Genomic DNA, 24,775 nt, shown 5'->3' on the forward strand with positions numbered 1-24,775 from the left:
TCGGATGGCATTTTCAGCGAGAAGAATAAAGAGAGAAAGGAATGGGAGATCTGCGAGACGACGAGAGAGGGAGAAAGAAAGAAAGAGAAACGTAGAGAGCGAGGTATATATCACAGAGGTGTATATACACTCTTCTCGAAGCGACGAAGGAGAAGAGAAGGAGGGTTCTCTATAAGGAGGTGGAAGAGGAACAACACGTGACCAATCACTTATATAAAGGTGGAGAACGACAGGGCGCAAACACAGAGTTCTCTCTCTGCTCTCGGTGGACACTGTGCGCTCGCAAAAGTGATAACAATTTTTTTCTCCTTTCTCCTCCCCCCTCACCCTTCCTTCGACAAATCATTGACGAATTTTTACGCGTCACGAGGAAAGGATCGTAAAAAGAAAATACCAGATCGACATACCACGCGGGACGTACAACACACACGCACGTAACAACAATGAGGACGTACTACGTGATAGCCGCCATTCTGATCGCCGGTACGTACCCATCACGAAATAAACAATCACAAGGAAACAAGAGGGTGGAAAGAATAGAGAGAATAAAAGGGGAAAGGAAGTAATTATCGAGCGTATTTATCACGTGGAGGAAGAAAGTTGGGAGAGGAAAGTGTTGCTCGAGAACGATCGTTACGATCGGAAGTGGAGGAAACAAGTGCGTGACATATGCGTGTGGAAAGAGAGTGCCCTCCTCCTTTGTCGCCGATTCTCGCCGATGGAATTATTCGTTTAACGTAGTCTTCGCTTTTCTATAATCCTTCCAACGTTGTACGCGGTTTCTCTCGATATAATCCAGATTTCGATTCGATTCGATTCGAATCGAGAAATGTATATTGTACGTGTGTTTCGTATCGGAATAGTATCGATACCTTGAAAAGTGACTTGTTCCAACTCTCGTACGACTAGAGTGCTATATTCGCGATATACGTATCGTAATATCCGCGGCATTCGAAGGAAAGCAGGTCAACTTACGATGCGTTCAATGATCGGGAAAAGAGCTATTTATATTTGTAATCTCATAAGCAACGAAATATTTAAACTTCTCCATTCGATTCCCTTCTATCCATCTTCTCGAGCCTCGCGTGAATTCGAGCAATTCCTCGCGTACAAATCGGTATGAAAAACACGCGTGATTGAAAATGGTTGATTTATCAAAAAACTAACAATCGGCTTTCTCGAAACGACTATAGTATATTATGTTTCCTCCATTCCTTTTTCCCTCCTCTTCCCTCGCTGAAACAGGATAACCTTGGCCCAGATCTTGACCCTTCCTTTTTCATTTACCGACCAATCCACATCCAAAATCCTCTTTCTCTCTCTCTCTCTCTCTCTCTCTCTCTCTCTCTCTCTCTCTCTTTCTATCTAAAAATCCACGATCGTGATTACGATTAAATTAGATAATAATCGAATAATCGAAATTCGGAAACAAGCTCGTCAGATCAGAGACGCGATTTTTGATCGGTCTCTCGAAAAAAATGAAAATGAACACGAAACGCGCACAAACGTCGGCGAGAAGCTCGTAGGCGCGAAATTACAGAGAGAATGAAAGGTGTGTGTGCGTGTATGAAAATGAAAAGAGAGAGAGAGAGAGAGAGAGAGAGAGAGAGAGAGAGAGAGAGAGAGAGAGAGAGAGAGAGAGAGAGGAGAGTGGAGTGAACGGGATGCTGGGAGGGCCCAGTCACGAGGTGGTGGTGTTGCGGCTGCTGACGGTGGGTCTGGCTCTAGGCCCAAAGTGAAAGCGCCTGGCGAAAGTCACTTCGTGTCCTTACATAACACGTTTAGGTTATTCAGACGTCATATATCGCGAGAAAAGAATAACGGATTATTAGGCATGTGCAATCATAGCTGGGGAAAAAACTGGCACTCAGTCGGTGTCGATAGTGCAACGTTGTCTTTGTCCCTCTGAATATTCCGTATCTGTTCTTTCGCGAAGAACGAGAATAAAGGAAGAATTGAGGCGGGAGAGGGAGAAGATGCAACGCAATGGTGGGGAGGGCGTTGCGGTCGACGATCGATCTTATCGTTTAATCTTCTCCCGAGAGCGAAAATAACGGTAAAATTGAATTACGTTGATCTGCCACAGGATCTAAACCGCGAAACGCACTTTTTCTCCGTTGATTTCGTTTCATTTGTCTTGGAAACAATGATTGGGCGAGTTCTGTTCACGGACACGTATAATTTAGGATTATTTCGATGGAAAGTTTGTAATTTGGTAACGCGATTCTTCTTTCGAAGAATTACCGACACGAAAGAATTTCCTTAGTTTCACCATTTAAAAACGGCATTCCTTCGAGTTACTTTCGATACGAACCAGATTACCTTCCTTCGTTCGTGGTCGTATTTTTATATAACAAAGTATTCTCTTTTGTTTACCTTTTTTTTTTCCACAGGCGCAACCGCCCAAGAATCGTTCAAATGCCCGGACGACTTCGGTTTCTATCCCCATCACATATCCTGCGACAAATATTGGAAATGCGACAACAATGTGGCGGAGTTGAAGACTTGCGGCAATGGGCTCGCATTCGACGCAAGCGATAGCAAGTTCCTCACCGAGAATTGCGATTATCTGCACAACGTGGATTGCGGGGACAGGACGCAGCTCGAGCCGGCGATCAGCACGCCACATTGTCCGCGTCTATACGGTATCTTCCCGGATGAAAAAAAATGCGACGTGTTCTGGAATTGCTGGAACGGAGAGGCATCCAAGTATCAGTGCAGTCCTGGACTCGCTTATGACCGTGAGGCGAGAGTCTGTATGTGGGCCGACCAAGTACCTGAATGCAAAAACGAGGGTATGTATTGTATTTTTTATTGTATTTTACATTGTGAAATGCAATTTTATTTATTCGAACGTGGGATGGAAACGAGATGTAAATGTTAGTCTCTTCTTTTTTTTTTAAAAATCCGAAAAAAATCCTTTTTTTTTTTTTTTATTAAAATATCGAAGAAATTCAAATTGATTCGGATAAAAAGAAAGGCGCACATTCTTGACTATGACACGATTTTAGAAAGTTATTAATCTTTTCTTGTCTGTTTATTTATTAACACAGAATCGGTAATTTTATTACTTTATTCAATGGCCAGGTAAGTTTCATAATATATAAATAAATTTTATCGATAATTATATTTGATAACAACTCGACAATTTTCGCATCTTTCATCACAAACATTAATTATGACTTTCGTGAAATTTTATAGCATCCGACGAATATAATTAAAAGGAATAATTAACCATATCTCTACATTTTTTTTTCCATTCCTTTCATATTCTGTAAAATTAACGCAATAAAAACGTATCTCTTCGAAGATGGAGATAACACCATTTAATATATCAAAGAACATCATACAACGCACGAAAAATCTATTAAGCCTCTCCTTGAATATCATTCATTCACCGCGTGGCTTCGACCAACGATACGTGACGATCCGTTCCCACGCACATCCTGCATGCGTTTCCTCGATTCGAACATTGTAACTTCGTCTCAACTTTCTCGTCTCACTGATCGCGAACTATTACGCATCTCATCACATATTTATCGCCATTGTGCAGAAGTCGCAGGAGGTTTCACGTGTCCAGCCGCCGGCGAAGTGAGCGGGGCATCCGGCAGCTTCAGCAGACACGCCCATCCCGACGACTGCAGAAAGTATTACATATGTCTGGAAGGTATCGCGAGAGAGTACGGGTGCCCTATCGGCACTGTGTTCAAAATCGGTGATGCCGATGGCAGCGGTGCCTGCGAAGATCCTGAGGACGTTCCTGGATGGTGAGTCTCTATCTTTCTTTTTTATCTGAGTTGAAAGAAAATTTTCTGAGTGTGATGTTTTATATTCGTGATATTTCTAATTCGAAGACTACTAGTATTTTTTGATTATTCGCTGTAAAAAAAAAAAAATATTCTAAAAGATCTCATTTCAAAGAGAGAGTAGAATTTGAGTAGATTGAGGAAGCTTTGCGACTGTGTATTACGTAAAAGATAAATTCTGGACAAACCGGAATATCCTCGATTATGGTGTAGTAGTAATAATTTTCGTAAGATCTGAAAGTTCGAAAGATATTTTTCGAGTGATGTAATTAAACGGATATTAACGGATTGGTGTATACTTTGCTCTCATAATGCGTAGAAATAGGTTTTATGTAACAGCCACCCAAATGTTGGTAACATAATATTTACATAATGTTTCTTGAGGACAGAAATAACGTGAAAGTCAATAAAATAATTTCTCTATGTTAATTAATTTTGTTTGTGCTATTTTCTTTTTCTCTTCACTCATTCCAATCGCATCATTTTCTTTCAAGCAATGGTATAACAAGTAATCATATCGTTAATTAACAACAAAATTATCTAACATATGTAATTAATTAATATTCACAGTTTAAAAATATTATTTTACGGAGGATTATCCAACTAAATGTTATCACTGAATGTTACGAATACTCAAATTCCACTAAAAAAGAAACAAAAAATTAACCTCTTCAAAAATGCTATGAGGCATCAAACGCATCGTCTCAAATCATGCAATATCGTCTCAAATCATGATTGTTATTTTGTTTTCATTATTAAAAAATTCCATGTGAGTGGAGAACTCTTCGATGAATTTTAATTTACTAACCTTTTCCTTAATGTTTCGAAGAGGTTAACTTTCACACTCGTGCATAAATTTCGAGACAAACTATATATTGCAACGTGTTCCCAAAGCACCGATACACTAAAACGAATCCGTAATCACTTCTTCTCATGTAAACGTGATTAATAGAAAAAAAAAAAAGAGAGAAAAAAAAGAAAAAAAACACAAGGCTGCACGCGAAAACAGGTGGCACATCACGCATGATCCTAACCTCCGGATTTTTCCCGGTGTTCTGGTTCACAGTGAGGATTACTATGGTGACCTGGATCTAAAGAGCATCAGGAAGAGCGAGCTGCTTGCCGGAATTCAGAATTCAGGCGAGACCAGGAAGCCTCCTCAAGGCAAACCGAGGCCCCCATCGGCACCTGCGAGGCCCAACGCATCCCTTCAAGAATAATTTCTCTCATCTTCCTTTCCTTCTTCCTCTTCCTCATCACTTTCTTTCCCTCTTCTCTTCCCTCCTTCGTCCTCACTTCTTACTTTTGTCTGAATCTCTTTCCTATGCATATTTTTCTTTTGTGCAAGCACGCACACACACATACACATACGCATAAGTGACAGATACATACACTTGTGATACTCGGTCACGTTCTTCGTGCGTACACCCGAGCTTTTCTGAAACAAATATAATCGAATAATTTGCTATTATTTACCATTATTTCGTACGTGGTTTGACTCGAATACGAGAGGAATATCATGATAGTCTTGTGACCGAAGAGTTATACGTCACAGAATTCCCTCACTCGTGTCGAGGTTATTTCGTCCATGCGGCTCGATGCGCCGCAACATGCGGGAAGAAGTAACGTCCGTGGAATTTTAATCTTTCGAACTGTGCATCGATTCGAATTAATCGATTTTATAAAAATCGAACAAAATAAAATTTGTATACCTTCTGTCTATATACATAGTGTTTATATGTGAACAAGTAATCTCGAACACTCGTCAAAATTAACATCGAGTATTGAAATTCGAATCGATAATCGAAATTCGATTCCCAATCGTATCGTCTCGTCGATAACTTTTTTCATCTCTCCTCCTTTCTCTTGTCATTGTTTACTTTTATCCATTTTCCTTTATTTTCCCCTTCCGTACGCAATCTTGTTAGCTATCGTAAGACGTACGGTTTTAAAACAAAGCTCGTTGATCGGTATCGTTTCTAGGTTAGAATTACGTCCATTGGATATTTATACTTTTGAAAAAAAAAAAAGAGAAATCTAAGGGAATGATTCGATGGACGGTGAGTCGTTCTTTCTTCTTTTCAATTTGTTTCGATTCGAGCTTGTCCCTCACATTTTCTTGATTCCAAGATCAAGCATGCTTGCGTAAGCTAGACTCGTCCGTCGTTATATTTTTAAGTAATGTGAAAAATTCGTATAATAAAAGAAACAAAAATTCGTGAAAAAAAAAGACTATGTGCTTTTCCTATCGATCCATCTTATCCTTTGATCTATCTTATCCTTTGATCCAGGTGTATTTATGTATTTGCTTGTTTCGTTATGGAAATCTATTTTTTTCGCGATTTCTAACTCTGCATGCTCGTTTTTATCGAAAATGTAACAATGTTTTGAATGTAAACACAACTTATCATTGTCATTCGATGCACTATTTATGACGTAAAGATGAAAGCTTGAATTGAGAATCGTTTAAAATGATTTAAAAACAGGTAATGAGAATACGTATCGAAATTTACGCGTAGTGACTGAAGATTTTTCTTATTCCTTTATCATATTATATTTTATTATTAAGCATATATTTTATAGGTTATATTATACATATTAAAATTTTCGGTGTTTAATTTAAACTGTTATTATTAACATGTTGATTACGATATTTTGTTATTGTTTGTTATTATTCATCTCTTTATTGAGTTATCGATTTTTTAGAAAATAAATCTCACCATTATAAATAATAAATTTTATAGCGAAGACTACTATGGAGACGTGGATCTAAAGGCTTTACGAAAATTGGGATACAAAAAAAAGTGACGAAGAGGACAAATACGCAAAGTTCAATAATTCTGATCGACACTAGGGTCGGAAGATTTTGAAATTCGTCAAAATCTATTAATTTCCTGCATCTTCCATCGAAATAAAAAAAAATTCATGTATTTCATTTTAAATCATTCGCAATATCATTCATATCTCTTGTCATATCACGTTAGATAATTGTAATATAGGTTATGATATATGTAAATAAATTACTATTATAAAACGATAAATAAATATTGTATATGTAATACCATGGTCAAAATATAAAATGTAGACCTAATATTCAATGCAATTTTTGTCGTATACCTTAGAAATACTAGAATCTGCTTATCATTTTGAATACTTTTACTGTGTTATTTTAAACAATTCGATTCAGGATAAGAATATAATGACTAAAAAATTCAAGTTAAATATATCAATATAGAATTAAAAGTAAAAAGAATAGAATATTCTATTATATAATATTCTGTATAATATTTTTTTATAAATATTTTATATAATATCTTATAATCATATATGTTGTAATCACATATTTTCAACAAAAAAAAAAGAATGTGATTATATTTTTTGCATAAAAAATTAAGATACATTTTAGTTTTAAAAGAAAATGATGAAAGTGTTCAAATATACCTTATTTATGTTCACGTGTTAAATATAAATAAAAAATAAATAAAAAAAGTAGGTAATGACAAAAGACAGAGATAAATAAAAATTATTGAAATCAGTGCCATCTTCAGAGTGCCGCAAATGAAACATATGAAGAAAGGACAGAAAATAATGAGAAAAGGATAGAAATAAAATAAGAATTGATGTTCAGTGCCATCTCTTGAATATTAAATATAACTCTTTAAAGACAAGATAAAATAGTAGATAAGAATTAAAGATCAATACCATCTCTTGAATACATTTAGAAATCATTCTTTAAAAAAGATGTTTTTAACATTCGAGAGATGATGCTGACAGTCAATTCTTTCTCTATTTCTATCTTTCTCTTGCTTTTTCTGACCTTTGTTTATGTGTTGCTTTGCAACATTTTGGAGATGGCGCTGATTTCAATATTTTTACCCTATCACTGTTCTTCTCCCACTACATACTTATAAATCATATAATTTTATTTATCAATAAATCAAATCTATACGTATATGATTATTTCAAAATATCGATTAAGTTATATTGTAAAAAAAAAGTAGTGTTTATATTATATGAATTTTAGAATGTATATTCATAGTTTTTACGAAATAAAATAATATAATTTTTTTGTCAATTTTGTTAACTAAACAAAGTATTATATTTATTATCATATAATGAAAAGGTGAGAAATTATATCTGTCAAAAATAAGAAGTCAGCCAAGGCAATTATATGAAAGAATTTTAATCTTTAAATGTTGAAAAAAATTATTAAATTCTTTTAAAAAATTAAATATATTTATAACTTATATATTCTTATTTTATACTTTAAATTAACTTTAAATTAATTCTTTACGTAAAAAGAATTATACTGATTATGTGATTATACGCGAATAAGTGTAATAATTAAATTATTGATTAAACAATGGAAACAGAGGAATATGATTTTAAAAAACAACAGTTATTACATACAAATAAAGATTGTATGCATAAAAATCAAACTCAAAATGAACATATAAATAATTTATTTAATAAACGTTTTACAATTGTAAATAATGAATGTTATACAATGCCTGAACCAACAACTATGTTTAAAGATTGTTTATGGACAGTCGATGAATTACAATTAATAAAAAATGAATTAAATGCCATAAAGAATTGTTTAAATAATTATGATCCTGATAAATGGCAATTACATACAAGAATAAGAAACAGTGCAAAAGATGTTATGACTCGATTGAAAACTTATATTCAACCAGAACTTTTAACTCAAGCATGGTGTAAATTTTATGAAATAGTATCATCGTTTCCTTTAATACCAATGAATTACATTTGTAATAATAATAAATGTTTTAAATCTGTTCATTTATGTGAAGCACCTGGAGCTTTCATCACATCTTTAAATCATTGGTTAAAAACAAATGTTCCTAATATTAAATGGGATTGGCTTGCTATGACCTTAAATCCATATTATGAAGGTAATCCGGCATCTATAATGGTTGATGATGACAGGTTCATTAGACACACATTAAATCATTGGTGTTTTGGAGAAGATAATACCGGAAATCTTATGAATTTAAAAAATTTGAATGAACTTATAAAAGTAGCACAGCCACATTGTAATATATTCTTGATTACTGCAGATGGTAGTATAGACTGTACAGATGTTCCAGCGGAACAAGAAAGTGTTTTAATACATTTACATTTTTGTGAAACCATAACTGCATTACAATTGTTAGCTACTGGAGGGAGTTTTTTATTAAAAATTTTTACTATTTTTGAATGTAATACAATATGTCTGATATATTTATTATCTTGTTGTTTTAGTAATGTGAATGTTATAAAACCAGCAACAAGTAAAGAAGGAAATTCAGAAACATATGTTGTATGTACAAACTTTAAAGGACCAACATTTATCTCACCTTATTTAGAAAAATTAAAAGAGCATTATGAATATGGTCCTAAACAAGCAATTTTTAGTAAGCATGATATTCCATATGCATTTATGGAAAAAATTATACAATGCAGTGAATTTTTTAAATCTCATCAATGTCTTGTTATAGTAAACAATATTGTTACATTTAACTCTGATGAATCTAAAATGTTACAAAATACAAAACAAATTCAGTGTATGGTAGCTGATAAATATGTTAAAGATTATAATGTAAAAAAATTAGAAACAGGAGAAATTGTAGGAAACATAATTATATTAGGAAGAACTATTAATACAAATCAATATAAAAGATCATTACAAGGATCATATAATGAACGTTGTGAAAAACAACAATTAGCACCTTTAGATAGGATAGAAAGTTTTTGTAATGATTTTAATAAAATTGAGATTCATGTATCATCTGATGAAGTTGTAAAAGTAAGCTATTTTTTTAATTCTTTTTTATTATATTATATATTCTCTTTAAATAAAATTTTTCTACAATATAAATTAAATTTTTATCTTTTATAGTACAAATTCTCTGAATTCCCAGAAGATTTGCAAATTCGTTCAGGAAAAGTGTTTCACAAAATATATAATTCCAAATTTTGTAATAAAAATGCTTTAAAGATATTAAATGGTATTGATGACATCCTTAATAAAATAAATTTGAAAATACAATTTCCTTCGATAGAGAGTATAGAGAATTTAAAAGCTAAAATTCTTTGTAAACCAAAACATGAAATTTTAATTTTTCGATATACAGATATTTATGATGGTCATGAAATAATCACAGAAATTTATGATACATTACAAAAACTCGAAATTGGAACAACATTAGTTTTAATTGGTTATTCATTGTTTACTCACCTTAGTATTGAACTTCTTTATCTTATAAGCTGTGCTTTTAATCTGTTAAAAATTACAATATGCAATCATGTAGGATTAAAAATCACATTACATCATTATAATTACAATCCTAAAATATTAAGATTCTTAAATGAAATTAAAGCTGCTTCTTTTGAAGCTCAAAAACAAGGGAAAGCTATTTTGGAAATAATTTCTCCATCACTATTTTATAAAGGTAAAAAGAATTATATATTAGTATATTTAATTATAATTTTTCAATATTATATTTTCAATATTGACATTATTTCCTTTTTTAGGGTGTTATTTATGCTATTCAGCAGACCTTAATCATTGGGTCATAAAAACATACATTCATTATGTATTACATATGATGAAACAAAGTATAAATTAAAAGATGATCCAAAATAAACCAAAGTTGTACCAAATTTTTATATATATAATAAAATATAATATAATAAAATATAAATGCATATTTGTCAATGGTGTGTGCTTTTTTCCCATATTCATAATGCATTTATAAATATTTATAAATATAAAATATATAATAAAATTAAATATAAATTTCAATTTTATTATTTATAAATTTATTATATAGAGAAAAAAAATCAAATTCAAAATGAAAATTCTTGGCTGTCTTCTTTAAAAGAATATTATAATCTTAATATATTCGTGAATCATATATGATTTTAATTTACAATATATTCTTTTAGATTAATACAAATCTCTACTATGAAATTTAATAAAATGTACAAATATGTTCGTTTATTTTCAACTGAACATATTGTACCAAGAGTATGTATTATTGGTGCAGGACCAGCAGGATTTTATACTGCGCAACAATTATTAAAGGTAAGTGCAGTATAAATTATACAGATTAATATTGTAACAAAACAATTTTACAGACAATTAATAATGTAAGAGTGGATTTATTGGAAAAATTACCAGTACCGTATGGTTTAGTACGTTTTGGTGTAGCTCCAGATCATCCAGAAGTGAAGAATGTTATTCATACATTTGAAAAAACTGCATCTAATCCACGTTTTCGGTTTATAGGGAATGTTAATATAGGAAAAGATGTTACTATAAAGGAATTGCAAGAAATTTATCATGTAGTTTTATTAGTATGTATAATAAATTTATTCAATCATATTTTTCTTTACTTTATAATATATTTTACTAATATATAATAATTTTATATTTAATATTAATAAATGTTTAGGCATATGGTGCAGAAGAAGATAAAACATTAAATATACCTGGAGAAAATTTAAATAATATAATATCAGGAAAACGATTTGTCGGTTGGTATAATGGAGTACCTGCAGATAGTAATTTGAATATTAATTTAGATGTAGAAGAAGCCGTTGTATTAGGACAAGGTAATGTTGCTATAGATATTGCAAGAATTTTATTAACACCAGTTGATAAGTTAAAGGTATGTTCTAAATTAAATTTTTTTAAAAAATTTAATATATTTAAATATATTATAATTTAAAGTATATTATGCAATATACTTTTAACTTATTTATAACTTTATTTTTTTAGAATACTGATATAACATCACATTCTTTAGAAAAATTATCAAAGAGTAAAATACGTAAAGTATCATTAATAGGAAGAAGGGGGCCACTACAAGCAGCATTTACAATTGCTGAATTACGAGAAATATTAAAATTAAATAATTGTGAGACTTATTGGCGTAAAGATGATTTTATAAATATAAAACAAGTAGTTAATACTTTAACAAGACCACGAAAAAGATTAACTGAACTTATGTTAGAATATTTAGAAAAAACACCTTCAGATACAAAAACAAAAGAATTATATCTATTATTTTTAAGAAGTCCTGTGAAATTTTTAGGTTCTAATGACATAAATGGTATTAAATTATCAATAAATAAACTTGAAGGTAATGATATATCTACACAACTTGCTATACCTACTGGATTATTTGAAGAAATTGAATGTGGTCTAGCATTTCGCAGTATTGGTTATAAATCTGTTCCAATAGATGTATCAATACCATTTGATAAAAAGATTGGTCGCATTAAAAATACAGCTGGAAAAGTCCAAGAAAATCTTTATGCTGCAGGTTGGGTTGCAACAGGTCCAGTAGGAGTTATATTATCAACAATGACAAATGCATTTCAAGTTGGTACATTAATAAATAAAGAATTATCAATTACAGAAAACAAGCCAGGTTTTGCAGGTTTGTCGAAAATACTTGATCATAAAGGAGTACCTACAGTATCATATAATGATTGGAAAAAAATTGATAAAATTGAATGTGAAAGAGGAAAAATATTAGGAAAACCAAGAGAAAAAATAATTGATATTAATGAAATGCTAAAAATTGCTTTAAAATGATATAAGTATAAAAAATAAATAAATATATATATAAATAAATGAAAAAAAATAAACTTTTTTCATTTTTCAATAATTCATAAATAATTATTAATGAAATGATTTTAAATTATAAAAAATTTATATCTAATTTAATATTCTTCAATATATCTATCTCCTAATTTATTCATTTTAATTATAAACAATATATTATAATTATATTATTTATATTATAAATATATTTTTGACAAAAATATTTAAAATAAATAAATTTTTATTATTTTAAATAAAATCTTATTTTTCTAAATTTACAAATAATTAGAAAATTTAATTAATTAATTAATTTACTAATTAATGCATTTAACAATTACGTCTTTAATAGTATTAAAAATTCTATAATATGCTATAATTATTTATTAAAATTTTCTTTTTTATTCAATTTTATAAATTATAGTTTTATAAGATTTCCAATACAAAATTTATAAAAAATGATAGATATTTTTATAAAATGAAAAAAAATGAAAAATTTCTAAATCTAGTCACTTTAACCTCTCGATGTTACTTATACACGTTGATCTTTGTCAGTTTTTATAGTTTTGTATTTCTAGTTTTATAAACAGTAAAAAAGATTTTATATTATATTAAACATAAAAAAAAATTAATTATTCTATGCTGTATTTGTTTTATATATTAAAAATATCAATTATCAATTTAAAAATAAAAAATTGTTGTATTTAAAGATATCTATTTATATCAACTATTTATTAGAATATTAAATAATATATATATAAAATAATACCTGTGTTTATACTAATAATTATTTATATTATTTTTTTTATTTTTTTTTCATAAAAAAATAAGTTAACTTAATGAGTTCTAAATAAATTTTAAAAAACTTGATATAAATTTTAAACTATATATTATGATTAATTAAGTTTAATATTATTAAATATAAATATAAAATGAATTTACGAGAACCAAAGAAAAAACGTCGTGTAAAATTAAAAGAACAATTGCCATTTCCACTTATATTATCAGGTGATGAAAATGAGTGGACAACTTATACTGCTCATCTTACAGATTTAGGATCATGTATAATAGATCCAAAAGAAATTGTTGCAGTACATTCTATGGTAATTATGATTTAAATATTTATTTATATAATTAAAATTTTCACTTCACTTATATTTAAACATATTCATTTAGGGTTTTTTTGGAAAAGGATCTTTATCACGTAGTTTTCCTTCATTTGGTAAAACACGATATGGAGCACCTCCAGTTGTAAGAAATAGACAATGGCTTCGTAGACAAGAATGGTTAAAACAATTTAATGAACTTAGCATGGAAGCTAATAATAGAAATATAAATTTAGAAGAAAACAAATGTGAATTTTCTCATTCTAAAAATATTAATCAAGATGATGATGAATTTTTAGATAGTCAAGAAAGTACACCAGATATAATTGAAATAGATACAAATTCTGCTTCTTTAGATGAAAAATATAAAAAAAATCAACAAATTAATAAAACTAATAAAAAGATAGAAGGAAATCATATAAATTTAAATTCCATAAAAAGAGATGATACATTAATTATTAAAGAAAATAAACAATACATTGATAATAACAAAAAAAAATCTATTGAAAATGAAAAAAAAGAATATTTTACAGATTTTAATTTAAAAGAAGATGATTTACATTTTACTGATAATACGGATATTGAAAACAAGTTACTTGTCTTACCAGATAGTGATACAGAAATTGAAAATTACTTAAAAGAAATAAAACCTAAAATTGAATCTGAAAGTTTTCCAATTCAAGAAACACTCCATCTTACATTTGAGGAAACATTTTTTCTTTTGTATGGTTTAGGTTGTTTGAATTTAATAGATTTTGATGGTAATTTGTTAGATATTGATAGTGCTTGGCATTTTTTCTGTAAAACTGATAAAAATTTTATCCCAAAATACGTTGTATATCATTATTTTCGAAGCAAAGGATGGATAGTAAAACCTGGTCTTAAATATGGTGGAGATTTTTGTTAGTATTATTTTTTTTTTTCTTATTAGTAATAATAAAACTTGAATAATTTTTTAAATAGATGTCAAAGATTTTTTTTTTTAATATTTTAGTATTATATAAACAAGGACCACCATTTTATCATGCATCTTACATTGTAATAATAGATATTTTAGATGGTGATGCATTAATCACAGATCAAAATAAATGTATGAGAAAATTAACATGGAATAGTTTATTAGGATTAGAAAGATTGTCAGAAACTGCTGCCAAGGTAATTTTTTAAATAATTTCTTTATTATAAAATATTTTTTTATAACATAAAAATATTTTGAATTGTAAAAATATTTTGAACTAAAAAAATATATATATTTATATAGGAAATATTATTTGCACAAGTTTTATGGCCATCTTCAATTTTACATACATCTAATCTAAATGTGGATATACTTTCTGAATTTTCTGTAAGAGAGTTATTATGGAGAAGATGGAATCCTAAACATAATAAAGATGTAGAAGAGGAAGATGATGATTCATGTTAATTTTGTATTTAACATATTTATCATAATTGTAAATAAATATACATAAGTTTAAAATTCTTTTTTTTTTTTTTTTTTTACATAATTGTAATATTTTAATAGCATCTTAGTAGCTTCATTTTATTTACAATAAACAATTAAATATACTAAATAAAAAATAACAATACTAATATAAATTTAATATATTCATTATATAATTTAATTTGAAGATCCAAATCTTCCTAATTTTGATTTTTTAGGAATACCAGTTCTTCTGTATTCACTTCTTTCTGTTAAATATTCTTGTGTACATTCTTCTTTGAATTTTGGATCATTATACCATTTTGATAAACAGTTTATTAATGCACTATTTTCTTTTTTACATTTAAATGGCATAAGATAACTAGCATTTTTACAACATAGATTGAACTCTATAAATAAAATACTTAAATATTGATCATTAAAATATATATAATAATAAAAGAATTACCATAAACCTCTTGAATGCATTTTTCTTCTTTTGCTTTATCTCGCATTTTTTGTGGTATGAGAACATCTTTCTCTACTTTTCTTAAATATTTATCTTCTGGATCTCCTATACAAATATTTATTGTATCATATTTATACTATATATTTATCAATATCGACTTTTTGTATTTTTCTATATGATATTTTATTTTTGAATTAAGTAATTTATAAAAATTATTTTATTTAATTATTTAAATTAATATAATTTAATTTTTATAAAATTTTTATGAAATTTTATATTTTGATAAAAATAGAAAGATAAAATAACCTTATTTATATATGCGATATTATAATTAAAAGTTATATATATATTTCTTTTATTATAAATTGTTAATGCAAAATATAAAATTTACCCAAATTATGCGGTCCACCTCCATATTTTGGACGATCAGAATTTTTAACTTCTTTCATTACTATTAAATTATGATAACGCTACTAAAAATTCTGTAACTGCTAGTCGCTACAACAGGCTGCGCTCATGAGTGTGCAGATTTGAGAATTGTCAATGCATTAGCTTACAAAAGATATGTTTGTTTAATGCTACGGATGACTAATAAATCGTAGTATTTACAATCAGTGATATAATTTAATAGGTAAGTAAATAAATATAATATTTTATATGATTTAAAAAAATATAATTTTTTCTGAATATATCATTAACAAAGTTAACCTCATTAATAATTGAACTAAACATAAATATAAATAATTAAGTAATTATTACATTTTATATTTTGATTTCCGAATTAATTATTGTACAATATTTCTAGAATTATTAAAAGAAATAAAAAATAAATAGTGATGGATCGATTATTGAGATTAGGAGGCGCTATGCCAGGTCTTAGTCAAGGACCTCCACCTTCAGATGCTCCAGTTGTTGACACTGCAGAGCAGGTATGATCTTTTTTTGATCGCAATTTTTTATTTATTTGTCTCAAATAAATATTGTCATATTATTTTATTCTATATTTATCTTATATTTTACGTTTTTAAAAAAATAGTTACAATGTATGAAAGTTTTAAATCTAATATCTTATAATTTGTTTTTTTTATTATACTTTCTTTTTATAGCTCACATTTTTTAATAATTAACAGATATATATATTATATGAAACTATAACTAAAGAGTTTATAATATGTTAATATTAAAATAATAAATTATTGATTATAAAAATGTTAAATTAGATTCATATTAATATAAATTACTATATATTTATTAACAAAGTACTTTTATTAGGTATACATATCGTCATTAGCTCTTTTAAAAATGCTTAAACATGGACGTGCTGGTGTACCTATGGAAGTAATGGGTTTAATGCTTGGTGAATTTGTTGATGATTATACTGTACGTGTAATTGATGTATTTGCTATGCCTCAAACAGGAACGGTAAAAATTGAAATTTTATTTTTCTCTTTATTTTTTTATTTGTTATGTAAAATAATTATTTAATATATGTTTTTAATATTCAATTAATATTCAATAATTATTTAATATATGTTTTTAATATTCAATTTAATAATATTATTTTATTTTTTTCAGGGAGTCAGTGTAGAAGCAGTTGATCCAGTATTTCAAGCAAAAATGTTAGATATGCTTAAGCAAACTGGTCGGCCAGAAATGGTAGTAGGATGGTATCATTCTCATCCAGGATTTGGTTGTTGGCTCTCTGGTGTAGATATTAATACACAACAATCATTTGAAGCTCTTAGTGAAAGAGCAGTGGCTGTTGTTATTGATCCTATACAATCAGTAAAAGGAAAAGTTGTTATTGATGCATTTAGATTAATTACTCCTAATACCATGGTATGTAACAAATTAAAATAAAAATTTTCTTTCAATGTATACACATTTATTATTAATACTTATATAAAATTATAGGTTTTAGGACAAGAACCTCGTCAAACTACATCCAATTTAGGTCATTTACAAAAGCCATCTGTTCAAGCATTGATTCATGGTTTAAATCGTCATTATTATAGCATTAGTATTAACTATCGTAAAAATGAATTAGAACAAAAAATGCTATTAAATTTACACAAAAAAACGTGGATGGATGGTCTTACACTTGCTGAATATTCAGAACATAGCAAACTTAATGAAAATATTGTATCTGAAATGCTTGAACTTGCCAAAAATTATAACAAGGTATGACATTAAAATATAATATTGTATATATTTTAATGTAAAAGTTTTTTTATTAAACATATTAACTTGAGAATTCATATTTGTAGGCATTAGAAGACGAAGAAAAAATGACACCTGAACAATTAGCTATAAAAAATGTGGGTAAACAAGATCCAAAACGACATTTAGAAGAAAAAGTGGATACACTTATGTCTACCAACATTGTTCAATGTCTGGGAGCTATGCTTGATTCAGTTGTATTCAAATAACTATTTCTTAAAATACTATTTGCAATATATTAAAAAAAAATATACATCTTTTTAAAATATACGTGTTTATAATTTACACTCAAAAAGTATATATAACATATAAAAATTTTTGTACTACTTATTTTTATATTAAAAATGCAAATAATGGACAAGTAGATTTTCACATTTTTATTCAAAATGTATTTATGAATATATGATAGCCACATTTTCAGACATAATATATAATTTATTATTATATTATACATAAAACATATATATATATAACATATATAAACATATATATATATATGTTTTAAAATATATGAATGCCTGAAGAAAAAAATAAAACAACAGATGACAATATTTTTCATGATACAAAAATGTTAACCCTGTGCAGTACTGCATAGTATTAAATGCATAATTTAAAAAATATTATTACAATAAAAGAATCCTAATGAAAATTTATTATACTATATCAGTACTTTGCAAATGGGATTCATTATTTATATACATTTATTGATACTAAATATTGTATCAATATATTTTCATTATTTGTAAAATTTATAATACTTGGCTAATAATTCTTATTCAATTACTAATAAAAGATAGTATTATAGCATTATTGAATTTTTTAATATAATTTAAATGACCACTATAAATATAACTGATTTGAATTATGATTTGTACAAGTTTATAGAACATATAAAATATTTCTTCTTCAATTTTATATAATGTTCCATAATATATGTATATTGCAGAATATGGATATTTTTTTACAGCTTTCAAAGATTGCAGAATATGTATACATTTTTAAAGAATTATCTTTGAATAAGAGATTGCATTTACTTTCATAAAGTAGTGTAGCATTTTTCTTATTCTTAAAAAATTGAAATAGTTATATTTTAATAATATATATTTAAGAAATTATTTCAACTTGCAAGTGGTTCTTCTTGATGTTGATCTTTATCTTTCTTCTTTTTCTTTTTCTTTTTTTCTTCTTTTATCGGCGATTCCTATTAATCATAATAATAAAATATTTTATTTTTATAAATATTAAATATGAAAATTAAATATAAATCATTTTACCTCAGTTGCAGCTTCCACTGCCATAGATTCATCAGCTTCAGATTCTGTCCTTTCTTTCTTTTTCTTTTTTTTCTTTTCTTTTTTATCTTTCTTCTTCTCTTTTGGTGATGTTAATTCTGATTCATCAATTTTTTCTTCTTTTATTGAAACCTCTGTTGTAGATTGTGAAACTAATTCTTCCCATTTTCGTTTCTTAGATACAGGATCAGTAACTCCATTTTCTTCAGTCTAATTAATATATAAAACTTAAGTAAATTAATTTTAATAACTAAACATACATAAAAAAAATGGAAAAGAAACAAAATTTAAATACCTTAATTGCAGATACGGAATAGTCTGTATAATTTGCCAACCAATCAGCAGGTGTATTTTCGTTTGGTTTCCCATATTTATCTAATTTTCCTTCAATTATCATACGCTTTTTTATGGAAGCTTTGGGTCCCAAACCCCATTTTCTTGGATATGCATCTCTTTCCATTATTACTCTTTTAATTTTAGCAGCTACACCATGATCACAAGTTGTCATTGTAGGAGATGTCATAAGTGCTATAGCTATAACAAAAAAAAACTGCGAATAGAATCTTAAAATATTTATTTAAACGTGAAAATTAAGTGATAAAAATAATAAAAATTCTATTATTAATTGAATTAGGATTATAAATAATATATAATTTTTTTTATATTTATACTTACCAAGTGCTATAGCTTCACCTTTTGTAGTCACTATTACAATTTCTTGATTCAATTCAATACCATCATCATACATTAAAATTCCTGGTAACATAATTTTAGCTCCATAACAAATAGCATTTACCTATATTAATATAATTATGTAATATTAATAATTACAAAGAAATATATTTTCTTTTCTTCATAAAAAATATATTTATAGATAATATATTAATACATACTGCACTATCTTTTACAATAATTCTTTTATGATTTATCAAAAGTGCTTCTAATGGTTTAATTACTCTTCTCAAATAAGATTCATCTCCATGGTTTTCATATAACCATTGAGCATCAAGTATATCATGCATAGTAACCATTCCATCATTTTCAGATTGAACACCTGAACGATTTCTACGTAATTCTTGCATCTGACAACCAGTGCCTAAGAAGAGGCCGAGATGAACACAAATAGTTCTAATATATGAACCAGCCTCACAACTAACTCTAAACACTCCCATATTACGTTCTTCATCATAGTCAAGGAACCAACTGTCATAAACTGTTCTCACACGAAGCTGACGCTTCACTGCAGAGATAAGTGGTGGTCGTTGAAAGAGTGCACCACGTAATTTTTCTAATGCTTGACTTACCTATATTAATTTTTTTATTAATAATATTAACTTCTTAATGATAAATATAACATTTTAATTTTAACATAAATATATTTACCTTTTGTAAACTTTCTGGAGCAGAATGTAATTTAAAAACTGCAATATATTCTTTTCCAGCAGATTGTTGTGATTTAGCTAATCTTGTTGCTCTATCAATGCATACTATTAAGCATCCAGATACTTTAGGATCTAAAGTACCAGAATGACCAGTTTTCTCTACTTTCAAAATTCTTTTTATCCATGCAACAACTTCATGTGATGAGGGATTACATGGTTTGTCTAGATTAATGCAACCAGACTTTATATATTCAGATAAAGTACGGTGTAAAGGAGTTGATCCACTAGTTAAAGGTGTAAAATGTTTTGTACGAGTAAGCATTTTGTCAAAATTCTAAAAAAAAATATATTATATTTAATTTTATTTACATAAAAAAATTAATTAAATTATAAAATAGACTAATATATTTTATATCGCATACTTTAAATAAAAGAGGCCAATCCTTGTATTCAAGTTTTACAATTTCATCTGAAGGTTCAAGTTGACATTTCATTGTTGCTTGAATCTCTCCAAGAGATTTCTTTTTGCTTTTTTTTTTACTTTTATCTAAATAATAAAAATATAAATTAACCTATGAAATTATGTTTATTATAAGTATCAACAAATCAAGATTATTCTAAGCATAACAATTACACGTATAAATGAAATAATTTTATATAAAATAAATATATACAATATGTTTATTATATCGCAATTAGAATAAAATTTCTAATAGAATTTTTATTAGATATCAAGACACGTGTTTATACCGCTAAATTTTTAATTGATATTTATAACAGAAGATAAATATGTTTTCTCATTTTTGTACATAAATTAAAAACGCTGATTTAAATTAAGAAATATAATATAATAGATATTACATTAAATAACATAATATACGAATAAAATTAATAACAATTACCGCTTTCTGCCATTTTGAAATAAGTAGAAACTACACGTGTACTCCTACGATCCAAGGCGACACCAAACACGCGGGAGCCACTGCATTTAGCGTCCAGCGTACAATATATTTACTTCGTATCATTGGTAATATATAGTTTAGATATGCTACAATACATAAAATTAGAATAGTATTAAAAAGAATATTTTATAATCTAATTAGAATATTAAATTTTAAATAAAAAAGAAAAAAAAAGAGAGAGAATAGAAATAACTTTGATACTAATAATATAGAATAATAAAAATAAAAAATTGTTGGTTATCATAAAATACCTCATTCATATCTATATGTAATATTTTCTATGTATCCAGTTATATTTAAATTTGATTATATATTTTCAATTCTTAAAAAAATATCTTTTATACTATATAAAAGTATAAAATATAAATATTATATTATATTATATCTTATATCTTACAATTTTGCATATTATGTAAAGAATCTAAATAAATAATAATTTAAATATTTTATATAATTGCTATGAATTTATAGTGTTGATATACTAATGTTTTATATTCTGCATAAGAAACATTCATTTTTGAATTGAAAGTTAGTTTACGCGGTAAACTGGGGGTGGGTAAAACCGGTGAAATACAATAAGAACCGAGCAGTGAATATAAAAAATATTCTCATGCCAAAAATCACTGCATCATGTTTGTCGATAACTTAGAAAGAGGATTTTATCGTTTAATAAAAAATGACGTAAGTTATTTTGTTTTAAAAATTTATTATTTTATTGTTATATAGGTTAAGTTTTTTTTCTATTAAAATATAAAATATAAAATTATAAATATATTTTTAAATTATTCTACAATCTATTTAACTTATTTTTTTTGGATATATTATTATATAATTTATCTTATTTTCAATTGTTTTATGTAATAAAACTGAAAATATTAATATAAATTCTTTATTATAGAGATGTCTACTATTGGTTAATTTTGATGTTGATGCTATTTGTGCCTGTAGAATTTTACAACAATTACTTAAAAATGATAATATGATATATACACTTGTACCTGTTCAAGGTATTCAAGATATGGTTCATGCTTTTGAAGAAAATTGTGAAGATGTAATAAAAATTTAAGAAACACATAAGTACATATATTTCCTTGTATTAAACTTTATTAATATTTAATATTTATTTAGATAAAAAATGTTATTTTTATAAATTGTGGAGGTACATTAGACTTGGTGGATTTATTACAACCTGTAGAATCTGTGATATTTTATGTTCTTGATAGCCATAGGCCTTATGATTTATGTAATGTATATTCAGAAGATCAAGTACGCATACTTGGTAAAATTGATGAAGATGATGAAATTCCAGAATACAATGATATTTTCAAAGATGATTCAGTAATTAATTTGTTTTAATTTTTTATTACATATTATTAATTTAATTGGATATTGGACAATATATAAATAATAAACATATTAGAAAAACTTTTTTTGCAATTTTTAGTCTGATGAAAGTGAAACAAATGAAGAATTAGACAATGATGAATCTCAAAGAAAAAGACGAAGGTTAAATGAAGAAGATATTATTAAAAGAGCTGGACGAAGAGAGTGGTCTGAGAAAAGAGCAACTATTTTATTTAATTATACACAATATAGTTACTATGGCAAATCAGTATGGATTATTAAAATATATGAATATAAAATTTTTATAGAATATAAGAATTAAAATATATTTTATATTTCTATAGAGTGCAATGCTTATGTATGAAATGGCATGGAGTATGTCAAAAGATAATCTAGATATGATTTGGTGGGCTATAGTTGGTTGTACAGAACGAACTATTCTTGATAAAATAGAATCAAGATTAAGTATACTCGAAGAAGGTTTTCTTCAAGCCCATGTATCTAGATTATCTCATAAACAAGGAACTGAAGATGATAAACCACAGCAGCAAAGTGCAGTAAAAATTACCTATGATAAAGAGTATCCTTTAGAATTAAATTTTTGTAAAATTTATAGTATATAATGTAATATAATAAAATAAGTATATAATGTAATATAATAAAATTGATATTGAATTAATATAATATAATATGATATAATATAAAATTTATTTCTTTACATAGAAATGTAGTCTTTTACTTGTATTATATCGACATTGGACTGTAGAAGCTAGTTTAAGACATACAGTACCAACTGCAGTGTCATTACGACTTTGGTCTCTTAGAGGAGAACAACGGTTAAAGGAATTATTAGCAGAAATGGGCTTACCCCTAGCACAATCAAAGCAACGATTTTCTGCAATGGATCTTGCACTTAGACAAGAATTGAGACAAATGGTTGAAAAATTAGCAGGAAAATATAAACTAGATACTGTAATTGGGACAAGTTTTACTCTTCAATATGGTTATAAATTTAAATATTGTGCTTCAGATATAGTTTATGCTATGCTTGCTTTAATGGAATCCTCTGTAAGTTTTTAGTACTTACATATCTATGTTAGTTGTTAATTCTTTAATGACTTTTAAAATAACATATTAGTATATTAACTTTTTTTTAATGTTTCAGTCAAAGGAAAAGTTACCACAACGCTGTTTTTTAGATGCGTCGGATTGTTTATCTCGCACAAAAAAAGATATTTTAGAAAACGGCGTAGAAAAAGCAAAGCTTATGCTTATTAGTATTTTTAAGACTGCACAGGCAATTTTACAAATGAAGCAAATTAAAAGTGCTGGTTCATTTCTTTACATAATTATTTCAGACGGAACTGCTGATAGTCTTGTTTTTGCGCATCCATACTCGTTGATGATGTTGGCTCAGTTTACCTTAAAGGCTTACGTAGATTCTTCGAAAAATAGACGGGCATCAGAATGGCCACTTGTAGCTTCTTCAATATATAATGCAGAAGAGCGTCTATGTTTTATGGTTGGTATACCTCCAGTGTGTGAAGATCAACCAAGAAGGTAATTATAAATAATTAATTTAAATTCATTATCAAAATATTTTAAAAGAATGTTGAATTATCTTATCATATTTTATAATTATAGTTTATTTGGAAGAGCTTTTGAACAAGCAGCTAAAAATACAAATTGTTATATAGAAGCAGATTATTTTGATACAACAAGTATGTTATACTTTTTTTAATTTTTTATTTTTAAAATGTAGTTTTAGTAGTAATTTTTAAAAAGTTTTTTAAATATTAATATTTTATGTTTCAGTAATAAGACTGAAAATTGAAGAAAGACCAAAATTTTTGGATGCTCTGGCAGCACTTCTAGCTTAAAATTTTAATGATTTATTTGACATATGAAAATTTTTTGAAAATCTTTTGAAAAAAGAATTTTCTTATTTATTTTTTAGAAAAATAGTACAAAATAATGATAATGAAATCTTTTTAAAAAATACGACGATGGGATCAATTAAATATGTTTTATTTTTTATGACATTTTTTGTGACATATTGTAACTAATGAATATAAATTAGTAATATTTCTTTTATAACTAGTGACAAATTTAGCTTTAATCATATTGTAGATACGTGTACAAAACAAAATTAATGCTATA

The 24,775-nt window shown here is 27.2% G+C and overlaps 7 protein-coding genes across 12 annotated transcripts; 5 read left to right on the forward strand and 2 right to left on the reverse strand.

Annotated features, from left to right (window-relative positions):
* Nucleotides 1-273: 273 nt before the first annotated feature.
* On the forward strand, nt 274-6,863 carry LOC122720565 (protein obstructor-E). 3 transcript variants are annotated; one of them, XR_006347783.1, is made up of 5 exons: nt 274-483; nt 2,394-2,795; nt 3,554-3,767; nt 4,873-5,866; nt 6,551-6,863. XR_006347783.1 is itself a non-coding variant. In XM_043947358.1 (4 exons), exons 1-4 carry the CDS (start codon nt 444-446, stop codon nt 6,612-6,614), a joined length of 720 nt encoding a protein of 239 aa, XP_043803293.1. In that variant the 5' UTR covers nt 274-443; the 3' UTR covers nt 6,615-6,863. The 3 variants fall into 3 exon arrangements, 2 of the variants coding, with proteins under 2 accessions (XP_043803293.1, XP_043803284.1); XM_043947358.1 differs by lacking the exon at nt 4,873-5,866; XM_043947349.1 differs by lacking the exon at nt 6,551-6,863 and having other exon boundaries at nt 4,873-6,036.
* Nucleotides 6,864-7,803: 940 nt separating this feature from the next.
* Nucleotides 7,804-12,414, forward strand: LOC122717809 (NADPH:adrenodoxin oxidoreductase, mitochondrial). 4 transcript variants are annotated; one of them, XR_006347258.1, is made up of 5 exons: nt 7,804-9,223; nt 9,308-9,615; nt 9,709-10,261; nt 10,344-10,529; nt 10,758-11,069. XR_006347258.1 is itself a non-coding variant. In XM_043942359.1 (5 exons), the coding sequence occupies exons 1-5, from the start codon at nt 7,922-7,924 to the stop codon at nt 12,412-12,414; spliced, it is 1,404 nt and encodes a 467-aa protein (XP_043798294.1). In that variant the 5' UTR covers nt 7,869-7,921. The 4 variants fall into 4 exon arrangements, 2 of the variants coding, with proteins under 2 accessions (XP_043798294.1, XP_043798375.1); XM_043942359.1 differs by lacking the exons at nt 9,308-9,615; nt 9,709-10,261; nt 10,344-10,529 and adding exons at nt 11,267-11,482; nt 11,593-12,414 and having other exon boundaries at nt 7,869-7,929; nt 10,758-10,896; nt 10,950-11,168; XM_043942440.1 differs by lacking the exons at nt 7,804-9,223; nt 9,308-9,615; nt 9,709-10,261 and adding exons at nt 11,267-11,482; nt 11,593-12,414 and having other exon boundaries at nt 10,408-10,529; nt 10,758-10,896; nt 10,950-11,168.
* An 866-nt stretch (nt 12,415-13,280) lies between these two features.
* Nucleotides 13,281-15,070, forward strand: LOC122710416 (tRNA-splicing endonuclease subunit Sen2). Its single transcript, XM_043928260.1, has 4 exons — nt 13,281-13,523; nt 13,597-14,428; nt 14,521-14,681; nt 14,788-15,070. Exons 1-4 carry the CDS (start codon nt 13,353-13,355, stop codon nt 14,947-14,949), a joined length of 1,326 nt encoding a protein of 441 aa, XP_043784195.1. The 5' UTR covers nt 13,281-13,352; the 3' UTR covers nt 14,950-15,070.
* On the reverse strand, nt 15,059-15,980 carry LOC122710431 (COX assembly mitochondrial protein homolog). The gene is made up of 3 exons (XM_043928284.1): nt 15,807-15,980; nt 15,416-15,520; nt 15,059-15,356 (listed from the first exon to the last, which is right to left on the reverse strand). The coding sequence occupies exons 1-3, from the start codon at nt 15,862-15,864 to the stop codon at nt 15,145-15,147; spliced, it is 375 nt and encodes a 124-aa protein (XP_043784219.1). The 5' UTR covers nt 15,865-15,980; the 3' UTR covers nt 15,059-15,144.
* On the forward strand, nt 15,912-17,903 carry LOC122710423 (26S proteasome non-ATPase regulatory subunit 14). The gene is made up of 6 exons (XM_043928273.1): nt 15,912-16,046; nt 16,221-16,344; nt 16,688-16,837; nt 16,991-17,254; nt 17,330-17,596; nt 17,683-17,903. Exons 2-6 carry the CDS (start codon nt 16,252-16,254, stop codon nt 17,842-17,844), a joined length of 936 nt encoding a protein of 311 aa, XP_043784208.1. The 5' UTR covers nt 15,912-16,046; nt 16,221-16,251; the 3' UTR covers nt 17,845-17,903.
* Nucleotides 17,904-18,077: 174 nt separating this feature from the next.
* Nucleotides 18,078-21,273, reverse strand: LOC122720377 (H/ACA ribonucleoprotein complex subunit 4). Its single transcript, XM_043947053.1, has 8 exons — nt 21,212-21,273; nt 20,732-20,856; nt 20,311-20,643; nt 19,821-20,231; nt 19,603-19,723; nt 19,223-19,461; nt 18,910-19,137; nt 18,078-18,836 (listed from the first exon to the last, which is right to left on the reverse strand). The coding sequence occupies exons 1-8, from the start codon at nt 21,222-21,224 to the stop codon at nt 18,753-18,755; spliced, it is 1,554 nt and encodes a 517-aa protein (XP_043802988.1). The 5' UTR covers nt 21,225-21,273; the 3' UTR covers nt 18,078-18,752.
* Nucleotides 21,274-21,769: 496 nt separating this feature from the next.
* Nucleotides 21,770-24,773, forward strand: LOC122720806 (cell division control protein 45 homolog). The gene is made up of 9 exons (XM_043947796.1): nt 21,770-21,952; nt 22,170-22,322; nt 22,400-22,609; nt 22,716-22,883; nt 22,960-23,195; nt 23,347-23,683; nt 23,781-24,175; nt 24,260-24,336; nt 24,431-24,773. Exons 1-9 carry the CDS (start codon nt 21,902-21,904, stop codon nt 24,493-24,495), a joined length of 1,692 nt encoding a protein of 563 aa, XP_043803731.1. The 5' UTR covers nt 21,770-21,901; the 3' UTR covers nt 24,496-24,773.
* The last annotated feature ends 2 nt before the right edge of the window (nt 24,774-24,775 follow it).

This window comes from Apis laboriosa, unplaced genomic scaffold (genome assembly GCF_014066325.1).
Source record: "Apis laboriosa isolate Shangri-la unplaced genomic scaffold, ASM1406632v1 scaffold105_cov147, whole genome shotgun sequence".
Taxonomy (NCBI): domain Eukaryota; kingdom Metazoa; phylum Arthropoda; class Insecta; order Hymenoptera; family Apidae; genus Apis; species Apis laboriosa.

Coding starts and splice junctions, on each gene's coding strand:
- LOC122720565 (XM_043947349.1), top strand. CDS start 444: ATGAGGACGTACTACGTGATAGCCGCCATTCTGATCGCCG. Junction 484..2,393: donor AGCCGCCATTCTGATCGCCG/GTACGTACCCAT, acceptor TTTTTTCCACAG/GCGCAACCGCCCAAGAATCG. Junction 3,768..4,872: donor CCTGAGGACGTTCCTGGATG/GTGAGTCTCTAT, acceptor TCTGGTTCACAG/TGAGGATTACTATGGTGACC.
- LOC122717809 (XM_043942359.1), top strand. Junction 11,169..11,266: donor TTTATCATGTAGTTTTATTA/GTATGTATAATA, acceptor ATAAATGTTTAG/GCATATGGTGCAGAAGAAGA. Junction 11,483..11,592: donor CACCAGTTGATAAGTTAAAG/GTATGTTCTAAA, acceptor TTATTTTTTTAG/AATACTGATATAACATCACA.
- LOC122710416 (XM_043928260.1), top strand. CDS start 13,353: ATGAATTTACGAGAACCAAAGAAAAAACGTCGTGTAAAATTAAAAGAA. Junction 13,524..13,596: donor TTGTTGCAGTACATTCTATG/GTAATTATGATT, acceptor ATATTCATTTAG/GGTTTTTTTGGAAAAGGATC. Junction 14,429..14,520: donor TAAATATGGTGGAGATTTTT/GTTAGTATTATT, acceptor TTAATATTTTAG/TATTATATAAACAAGGACCA.
- LOC122710431 (XM_043928284.1), bottom strand. CDS start 15,864: ATGAAAGAAGTTAAAAATTCTGATCGTCCAAAATATGGAGGTGGACCG. Junction 15,521..15,806: donor AGGTGGACCGCATAATTTGG/GTAAATTTTATA, acceptor ATATTTGTATAG/GAGATCCAGAAGATAAATAT. Junction 15,357..15,415: donor ATGCATTCAAGAGGTTTATG/GTAATTCTTTTA, acceptor TTTTATTTATAG/AGTTCAATCTATGTTGTAAA.
- LOC122710423 (XM_043928273.1), top strand. CDS start 16,252: ATGGATCGATTATTGAGATTAGGAGGCGCTATGCCAGGTCTTAGTCAA. Junction 16,838..16,990: donor CTATGCCTCAAACAGGAACG/GTAAAAATTGAA, acceptor TATTTTTTTCAG/GGAGTCAGTGTAGAAGCAGT. Junction 17,255..17,329: donor TAATTACTCCTAATACCATG/GTATGTAACAAA, acceptor ATAAAATTATAG/GTTTTAGGACAAGAACCTCG.
- LOC122720377 (XM_043947053.1), bottom strand. Junction 19,724..19,820: donor TTATTGTAAAAGATAGTGCA/GTATGTATTAAT, acceptor ATATTAATATAG/GTAAATGCTATTTGTTATGG. Junction 19,462..19,602: donor AGGTGAAGCTATAGCACTTG/GTAAGTATAAAT, acceptor TTTTTGTTATAG/CTATAGCACTTATGACATCT.
- LOC122720806 (XM_043947796.1), top strand. CDS start 21,902: ATGTTTGTCGATAACTTAGAAAGAGGATTTTATCGTTTAATAAAAAAT. Junction 23,196..23,346: donor AAAATTACCTATGATAAAGA/GTATCCTTTAGA, acceptor ATAGAAATGTAG/TCTTTTACTTGTATTATATC. Junction 24,176..24,259: donor TGTGAAGATCAACCAAGAAG/GTAATTATAAAT, acceptor TTATAATTATAG/TTTATTTGGAAGAGCTTTTG.